At 44.1% G+C, this 9,689-nt stretch overlaps 1 protein-coding gene and 1 pseudogene across 2 annotated transcripts; one reads left to right on the forward strand and one right to left on the reverse strand.

Moving 5' to 3' along the window:
* Positions 1–593: 593 nt before the first annotated feature.
* On the reverse strand, positions 594–3,633 carry LOC147464485 (uncharacterized). Of its 2 annotated transcripts, XM_086515254.1 has the most exons (6): positions 3,494–3,633; positions 3,322–3,391; positions 1,893–2,750; positions 1,644–1,776; positions 1,493–1,552; positions 594–1,394 (listed from the first exon to the last, which is right to left on the reverse strand). In XM_086515254.1, the coding sequence occupies exons 2-6, from the start codon at positions 3,361–3,363 to the stop codon at positions 1,081–1,083; spliced, it is 1,407 nt and encodes a 468-aa protein (XP_086371380.1). In that variant the 5' UTR covers positions 3,364–3,391; positions 3,494–3,633; the 3' UTR covers positions 594–1,080. The 2 variants fall into 2 exon arrangements, with proteins under 2 accessions (XP_086371380.1, XP_086371375.1); XM_086515249.1 differs by lacking the exon at positions 3,494–3,633 and having other exon boundaries at positions 1,893–3,233; positions 3,322–3,396.
* Positions 3,634–7,467: 3,834 nt separating this feature from the next.
* On the forward strand, positions 7,468–9,386 carry LOC147464486 (uncharacterized; annotated as a pseudogene).
* The last annotated feature ends 303 nt before the right edge of the window (positions 9,387–9,689 follow it).

Genomic DNA, 9,689 nt, shown 5'->3' on the forward strand with positions numbered 1-9,689 from the left:
TCCCCTTCTCGCAAGCACACCCTAGACCGCATCCGCACAATGCACGCACACTCTTTTGCTCCACCCACACAACGCCTACTCTCCCTCTCCCCTCCTCTCACACACACACAACACCGCATCCACACCCCGCATGCACACATCGACGCACACGCACTCTTCACTTCCTGTCACCTCACACGAGGCTCCCAACGGCATTGACAAGCAAGAGAACCTTGCATGGAGCCAAGCCCAAAGACACGTATGCTGAAAAGATTGCTGGCAAAGAAGGATATCTGAGCTGAATATGCAGAGGTAATGAGAGATAAAGCTATGTAATCCAAGAAAAAAAATTGCAATAAAAAATGAAACTTCCCTCTCCCTGGCAAAGACATATGCACCCAAACATTTGTAAGAGGTCCAACAAAAGCACAACCAGAAGATGAGACCTCAACCAGAACTCCAAAGGAAAGGATAACGCTCAACCTCTGCAACCCATGGTAACTTTTGAATGATATATATACACACATATATGACAGATAATGAAATTTCATTCAAAGCAATAAAAGATAATGTAAGATGAAAAACCGATCTCTAAAAATCTGACACAATTTCAATGAAGGTAAAGCATTTACATGCCCACTCGTTGAGAAATATTTACAGCATACATTGCTAGCTCTGTGCCGATCAGAGCTCTGTGCCGATCAGTGAACATCTGACATGTGATTTCCTTAATTGTCAAGTCTCACAATTTCATGCATAGAGGGCCTATTCCTTCACATTCAATCACCAGATAATGGCTTACTTTTTGCAAGAAGCCATCATATGCAGTGCTGTGTGCATACAAAATAGCATGGCTCATAAATCATCAAGTAAATGCAGTGAGACTGGTTTTATAATCCACATGAGACACTGCTGTAATCCGGAGGACCCCTTTCTTTAGGAAATCCTTTCCTACTTTCCTTCACTTCTATAGACTATGAGGTAAGAACAACTGAGCTTACCAACTCCAATGGCATGCTCAAAAGAATAGATGCCAAGCCAGCTTGGGCGGATGTGTTGGAAAGACTCCCACAAAGTGCATTCACTGATTATCTTGCCACATTAATCATTACCCTTTCGCAAAATAGAGAGGCCCTGCTGACAGATAACTTTACCAAGGGCTTCTAAGCCCTCTTTTCCTTGAGTCTTCATTCTCTTGAAGTTCTTTGTCGGTATCCTTAATCCATACAAATCGACAGGTCTTGGAGAGAATCTTGCAAACAATCTTGCCTTTTCATCCAAAGTCATGTCATCATCATCAGTTAATAATTTGAGGGCTGCAGCTTGTATATTTACTATACCACCATATGCAGAATGTCCTGTGCGGTACTGCCATGACCTCTGAAGAAAGGTTGCACCATTTACATGGCTTCCACCTGCATCATCTAGACGGTTAAAATAATCATGCAAGCTAAACTAAACAGTCATCGGGGCTTACAATCTTAAATACTAAGGGATGGAATGTGCTACTAACCTGCCAAATTGGGTCCTTGCAAAATATTTTGTAATCCAGAGACAGGGTGCTTGGTATTGCCTTTTGAATGTAGCCAGAGAATAAAAAACATTAGAAGTTTTACTAAGGCAAAGAAAGCAACATTTTGGAATAAATCGACTTAAATAAATACCATTGTTTTGGTGTACTACGTTTTGTTGGACCTTAGACTTTGGCTTGTATCTACCAGTATTTCCTGTTGTAAGAAAGCAAAACACTTCCTTCCGTGTTCTGAATCGACGCTTCGTTACTGGATCGACATAGCACTGAATTCCAAAAGCTTGTCAATGAAACCAGTAGCCAAAACTAACTAGCCCACAACAAAACTAGACTGCAACAGATAATGAAAAAGCCAACATCAAGGAACTTGATTGATAAATACCTTGTATTTACAGCCAGCACTGGTGCCACTTGCCCGAGTCTTCATTTCAGTTAACCAGCCTTGAGGAAGCCAGTCAGGTGATTCCACTATTGGGCCAAAACCTTCAGAAGTTGAGGGCGACTCTGTGCCCTTGCGATTAAGAGAAGGAGAAAGGGTATCAACCTCTGTAGAAGCAGAACAGAAGTTCTCAACCTTTTTCAAAGCTCTTCTCCTGTAAAGGTTGCTTCTTCGAGAGGTCCTTGTGAATACACATGCAGACTCCAAAACTTGCGACTCCTGAACTGATGAGTCAGCAGCCACACCCTCAGAAGCATGGTCACTTAAAGGTGCACTGCATGGAGTTTCCCTTGAAGAATGACCTGCTTCTTCCTGACTATGCGAGGAAGATTCCAGGACACTATCCCAAGATGGTTCAAGACAACTAATCCCTGAGCAGGGAGCTGGAACTTCACTGTTCTTACTGGTCGATTGAGAAGCCTCAACAAGACAATGATGCTTGGCAGACCATGTTTGGACAGTCTTCTTTATTTCCTCCACAAAACATTGGTATTCTTGCGCATCCAAAGGTGGCTTTTCAGGATGCCATGTTCTTGGAACTACTTTCGAATTTAATCCATTGTCCATTATGTTGCTCACTGCTAATCCCTGAGTACCATACAGTCCCTGATGCAAGTAGCCAAGATAGCTTCCATTCGTTGAGACTGCTGGACTCATTCTGCTACAGTCAGTTTGAGTAACCATAAGATCTTGTGAATCATAGCGACATCTCTCTGACAGAGAAGCGCTGGAATGCCTTAAAAAGCCGTTCAGCATTTCATTGTCTGCATGATGCCAAGTGTTGACACACATACGATTGTCCTGCGAGGAACAGAATGCCATATGAGAATCAGCATTGCTGAACTGAACACCGCTCTGTCTTATGGCCAAATTCTGGATACTTGTTGTCATTTCCTGAAGAAAAACCTTTAAAGATTCTACAGTATTCTGATTTGCACTGCCTATTGTAGTAGCATTCATTGCCGATGTCCCCCACTTCAAGCATAACATGGAGGCAACTGCTGTGCCATGACTAAGCTCTATGTACACGGGCAGAGCAAATCCGTATGCTCACAAACTACAGGAAAAGCTCTCTTGGCATGTCTCAACTAGACAGACAATGCAATGTCGCTAGATCGAAATCACTGAGGAAAATGAAATATTCGAGTTTCATATGATGAACTCTTCTTTAAATGATCCCAGGATGCATGGCTGACTTCTGCTCCTCTACCATCCCAATTTTAGGGATGGATTTTGCATGTGCTTATAAAAGAAAGGAAATGCAATTGTTTGTGCGGGTCTCCTCTGCAACGGTGTCAGCAATTGAGCAACTTTTACTTCTTAAAATGCTCCAAAACTCTTGCATGAATGAATTAAAACAGAGGCATCATACCCGTGGAACTGATCCAAGCATTATACGTTGTGGGGTCTCCATAGCCCGAAATTGGACTCACGTACTAAGGCTGACATTACAAACAAACATAAAAAAGATGAGTGACGATGTAAGACAGGAAACTAGACGATGGTGAAGATGAAATGCGAGAATATCCTCCACAAAGACAAACCTTGAGTGAGAATACTGCCTGCAACAGAAGCGGAACCCTAGATTTTCGAGAATCCACCCTGTGTTTGCAGGCCTTGTTTACATTCAGAAGACAAGAATCGAGGGAACATTGACGCACAGCTTCTGCTGCTACAATCGCAAAGTCGAAGGCACGCCCGTGGTCTGTGCAGAAGTAGGAAGACGGTCGAGGAAGAAGGCCATGGTGGAGAGCCGAATAGAAAGTTAACATTGCAAAAATTACCAGACCTCTCTCGGCCCCTCCTCTCCGCTCTCCCCCTCCACCCACGCGCGTGTGCACTCACTTTCACACGCATGCCTCCCCGGTGCCACACACCTAGGCCTAGGCTCTCTCTCTCTCTCTCTCTCTCTCTCTCACACACACACACACACGCACGCACCCACACATGTACGCAACTTGCCAACGCACACTTTCCACACTCACGACCCCTCCTTTCCTAACACACTTCCCTCCCCTTTTGTTGAGCTGATCCCTCTCTCTCTCTCTCTCTCTCTCTCTCTCTCTCACACAGTGCACACACACACACCCCCCAAATACACACACACCCCAACCACCTTCGATTTACACATGCATTTGGAATTCACAACTTTATCCTTTTCACACATTTGATCTCCACACAAGTTCCCCTCTCACTCTTGCATGCACTTCACATACCTCTCTCTCTCTCTCTCTCCCTCCCAAAAAGGAGTTATATATGAGACCTATGGGGATGCTTAGGAAAGTGTATCTCCCAAAGGAAGTACAAACTAGAGGAGTAGAGTGTGTGTGCTAGCTAAATGTCAAGGTGGTATATACGATGAGTGCAATGTAAACCACTGTGGAGGTGCATAGTGCCATTAATGTGTCCCAGATCCATATTGAAGAATAATAATGAGTGTCAAAACTAGTCAGCTACCTTGTAGGAGCTTGTTGATGTATCCCACTAATTGTAAGAATATGATGCATCTCCGACTAAATAGAAGACATGGTAGTAGATGTAGGGGAAGGTTGTGAACCTAGTAAATGAGCACAAGGAGCCTTCCACATAACCCATAATGTAATGCAGGAAATTGCATTATAGACTGTATCCCAAAAATGTAGATCAAACTTGTGCACAGGGGTAGGAGCACAACAATAGTGCCTTGTTTGTAGCCCACAGATGTAAGCATGAAAATGGATCTGTAGGAGAACCCTCATACAGAGAATGTGGACCCGAAAATCTTTCACAGTAGACATGCAAACACCCCCCCAACATCACAAGCCCATTATGAATCCCAACTCTAATAAGCAAACGACATACTCCTTTCAAAACCGATTGCGCACATGGACAAATTCAAAAACAATGGCATAGGAACTCATCCTATCATGTTATACACCACTAACATGTTAGGTCATGGCCTATACGTGCAACCCAAGTGCCAACATGGAGTCTTGCATCTATAATCGTCCACATGGAGTAAGATATATGGTTGTTAACTTAGAGGCTCAGTGGATCACCAAAAGTGTAACTAAAAAGCAGAAGAGAGCAGCAACATTCCCTCACCATGCAAAGGAGGAATCTTTTGGGATGGACTCCCCTCGGCACAATAGATATGGGATGGACTTCCCTTGGCACAAGTGATATGGGACCCTAGTGAGTGGCAGTGGCCCTCTGAGCAGCAGGATGGGGAGCCTTGGCTCTTCTTGTCAGTACAATGCTGGCATCTCGCGATGAATCCTTCTAAGGCAGCAACATCCCCCACAATGCCCTCTGGGCAGCAAGATGGGGAGCCTAGGCTCTTCTTGTCAGTACACTGCTGGCATCTCGCAATGAATCCTTCTAAGGCAACAACATCCCCCACAATGCCCTTTGAGCAGCAGGATGGGGAGCATGGGCTCTTCCTCTCAGTACATTGCTGGCTTAGAAGGATCTGCGTGTTGCTACCTTAGAAGGATCCGCGCGAGATGCTAGCAGTGTACTGACAGGAAGAGCCCACGCTCCCCGTGGGATGTTGCTGCCTTAGAAGGATCCGTCGCGAGATGCCAATAGTGTACTAGCAGGAAGAGCCCAGGCTCCCCATCTTGCTGCTCAGAGGGCCACTGCCACTCACTAGGGTCCCATATCACTTGTGCCAAGGGAAGTCCATCCCATATCAATTGTGCCAAGGGGAGTCCATCCCAAAAGATTCCTCCTTTGACGGAAAAATAGGATCAGCACAAGCCAGCTTACCAAGGGAATCCACTAGTCGAATAGGCTACCATTGGAGGGTTCGAATGCTTGAGAAGCAGTACCAAACCATTAAAGCCCGCCCATATATGATGTCCATGATGCTTAGTCCTAGCAATCGTAAAAACCAAAGCCCTATAACAAGCAACAATCCACCAACTGAAGGGACCAAAGAAAGCCCACCATCATGCATAATCACGCAATGTAGTTTGTATTGTAATTGCGGCATGCCAAATCGGAAGGAATAGCCTCATCAATATCTAGCATACATGTAGTAACCCCAGGTCGAATCCCATTTTCACTACCAATGAAATCCACATAAGCTACAAAAGAGGCCTCAAGTATATAGAGATAATGTCATACCATGCTCCCAACTAGCCTAATCAATGTGAGTCCTCTCACCAAGCTACCGACACTCCTAGTTTGTGACAGATGCATGCCATATCAAGGACTACCTACCAGCTCCTCCAAGTAGCATTAAAAGGCCTAGGGTCCTACTGTATGCTCGTCTCGAGCCCCCTTGACATGCATGAATAGTTTCGGGCCTTGCTCTCCCTGGTCCTACCAGAGGCCTGACATTACTTCCCCCTTGGAGAAGCGTTTTCGTCCTCAAAAACAAAAGTAGAGAAGTTCTCTTAAAGACTGTGAGAGAATCTAGTACTTACATTAGATTCAACGGAATTTAACTTATGAAAGGAAAGAGTTTTCCCTTAAGAGAATTCTTTAGAGGAGACTAGAGTTCGTGTCGACCTGATTTCATTGCACATTTATACATTAGAACATAAAAACCGGCACATAATTCAAAGAAAATACCACACTTAAGATTAACAAGGACCAAATTTGCTTTAAGATGATCTCCCCTCCAAAAGGTTTTGGTATTATAATTCTCCCTTGACGAGAGCTTTGATTACAATACAACTCGTTCTCTTGTGGAGCTTCCTCAAACCAAGAGGCTAATGTTTTTCAAGATTTCATGGTGTAACCCTCCTTCCCAAGCTCTAAACACCCCAGGGTGGGAGAAAGAATTGTGGGGTAAGAAGTAGATAAGGATGAAAGAAGTATTTTTCAAGCAAAAGAACGTGTACTCCGTATGTATGAGCAAGCTCTTACCATACCTTAGCATAGTAGAGTACTAGAAGATGACGAAGAAGAAGGAGATTCTTCACTTTCTTGGATTTGCATCCATAGTCAAGCTCTTGAGCAAAGAGTCTGTCTCTAGAGCTCCCATGAGAGAGAGAGAGAGAGAGAGAGAGAGAGAGAGAGAGAGTTTGGCTAGTCTTGGCGCTTGCAAGTGTGAGAATGAGAATGAGAAAGAGAGATTAAAAAATCGCACAAGCCCCTCCTTTTGAACCCATGTAAACTTGCCACTAGTCTTTAAATGAAATGCCTACAACTTGCTCAATGAGAAGCGAACACTCCAAAGTGCAACTCATGCAGACTCACACACTTTTCCATGCTTGCTAAAAATTTAGCACATGCTAAATTAGGACGAACTTTGGTAAAAATAAAGCTCACCGTTGGGCTTTAAAGCTTCACCTCTTGTGCAAAACCTCATCACAGTGCTTGGGAGGTGCCATCAAACTGCTCCCAGAACCTACTAATACTAGACCTGTTGAATTTAAACTAATTGTGGAAAGTTAGAAATTTACCCTAAGGCTTTCCAAACTTCATACTTGGAGTCTAAAGAGTTATATTAATTACTTGAACTTAGCACAAGTACTTTTTACCTTGATTATGTAATATCGTATTTGGGAATGCTGCAAGAATACATATGCCGCTTGGTAGAATCGCATTGGAGAGATATGATTTTTATCAAAAAAGCAGTTTTATCAAAAAAGCGAAAGGGCGAAAGGAAGTGAGGTATTTTAGGAAAACGAGTGGAGCATACCATAGCCGGGAAGAGAGAGAGAGAATGAGGTGCACGGAGAGAGAGAGAGAGAGAGAGAGAGAGAGAGAGAAACCGCAACGCTCTTGACTATTTTTTGTTGTAGCTTGAAAGCCTCCAACTCTGGATGCAATCACTACAGGTGCGGCCATACCTTGTGCACTAGTATTTTTTCACAAGAAGGTTGTTGTCCGAGGATCTTACACGAAGAGGGTGGGTAGAATGGTCAAGTGACGCCTATGCTCCTCTTCATTCTTCAAATACACTATCACGTCATCGAAGAACGTCCCAACAAACTGTTGATGCGAGCGGAAAATCCGGTCCATCATTATGTTGAACGTGGCAGGAGCATTTGTTAGTCCAAACGGCATCACTAGAAACTCATAAAGACCAAATGTCGTTCTAAATGCAGTCTTGTGCACATCCTCTGGCCATAGCCGGGAAGAGAGAGAATCAAGTGCGCGGAGCAGAGAGAGAGAGAGAGAGAGAGAGAGAGAGAGAGAGAGAGAGAGAGAGAGAGAGAGCGCAAAGCTTTGGACTGTTTTTTGCTTTGGATGCAATCACCTACACATGCAACTTGAAGGCATCTCAGATGGTTAGGGGGTTCATCACGATGACCTTGGACACAATCTCAGAGGTCTCAAACTATATTTGATAGTAGCTGCATCCGAGGAACTTACACGAAGAGGGTGGGTAGAATGGTCAAGTGACGCCTATGCTCCTCTTCATTCTTCGAATACACTATCATGTCATTGAAGAACGTCCCAACATGTGAAGCTTGAAGGCATCTTGCATCATGCTCCTGTGAGTGCCCAACAAGTCTTTGACGAGCTTACTATGCGGGATGTCTTCTTGTGAAATGCAGTGATTGCAAGATATGCCCAGCAGGGGTCCTAGCGCTTGGCTGTTTTCAGCAGATGCAAAGAGAGGACAGCTCTCCCAAATGCAATCACCTACACTTGTATCTTCAAGGCATGTGGCATTATGTAGATGTTGATATGGGCAAAAGAATTCACGATGATATTGTTAGCCATAGGTTGTCGGAAAAAAACAAGGTACTTGGCACTGTCTTGGCATGTATACCAAATGTGGTGCACTTGAGAAAGCACAAAAAGTGCTCGAGAAGCTTATTGCTCGGAGCGGCATCTCTTGGAATGCACTGAATGCAGGATATGCACAAGAGGACCAGGGCTATGAAGCTGTGGACTGTTTTCAGCAGATGTGAAGCAAGAGCTATCTCTAGATGCAATCACCTACGTGTATATCTTAAAGGCATGTAGTTCTACACAAGATGTTGATATGGACACAAAAACTCATGGTGATATTGTTACTCAAATGCATACCGTAGCCAGGAAGAGAGAGAGAATCATGTACGCAGAGCAGAGAGAGAGAGAGAGAGAGAGAGAGAGCAAAGCTCTAGACTATTTTTAGCATATGGAAAGAGAGGGTCTCAAGCTCCGGATGCAATCACCTACACGTGTAGCTTGAAGGCATCTTGGATCATGCTCCTATAAGTGCCCAACAAGTCTTTGACAAGCTTACTATGCGGGATGTCGTCTTGTGGAATGCATTGATTGCAAGATATGCCCAACAGGGTCCTAGCGCTGGGCTGTTTTCAGTAGATGAAAGAGAGGGAAGCTCTCGCAAAATCAATCACCTATGCTTGTATCTTCAAGGCATGTGGCATTGTGCAGATGCTGATATGGGCAAAAGAATTCACGATGATATTGTTAGCCAGAGGTTGTAGAAAAAAAACGAGGTACTTGGCATTGTCTTGTCATGTATACCAAATGTGGTGCACTTGAGAAAGCACAAAAAGTGCTTGAGAAGCTTACTGTTTGGAGCGGCATCTCTTGGAATGCATTGGATGCAGGATATGCACAAGAGGACCAGGGCTAGGAAGCTGTGGACTGTTTTCAAATGATGTGAAGCGAGACCTATCTCCATACGTGATTCACCTACATGTATATCTTAAAGCCATGTTGCTCTACGCAAGATGCTAATATGGACACAGAAATTCACGATGCTATTGTTACTCAGATGCATACCGTAGCCGGGAAGAGAGAGATAATCGAGACCGCAAAGCTCTGGATTGTTTTCTGCTGCAG

The sequence above is a fragment of the Adiantum capillus-veneris genome, chromosome 1 (assembly GCF_014529385.1).
Source record: "Adiantum capillus-veneris isolate H3 chromosome 1, ASM1452938v2, whole genome shotgun sequence".
Taxonomy (NCBI): Eukaryota; Viridiplantae; Streptophyta; class Polypodiopsida; order Polypodiales; family Pteridaceae; genus Adiantum; species Adiantum capillus-veneris.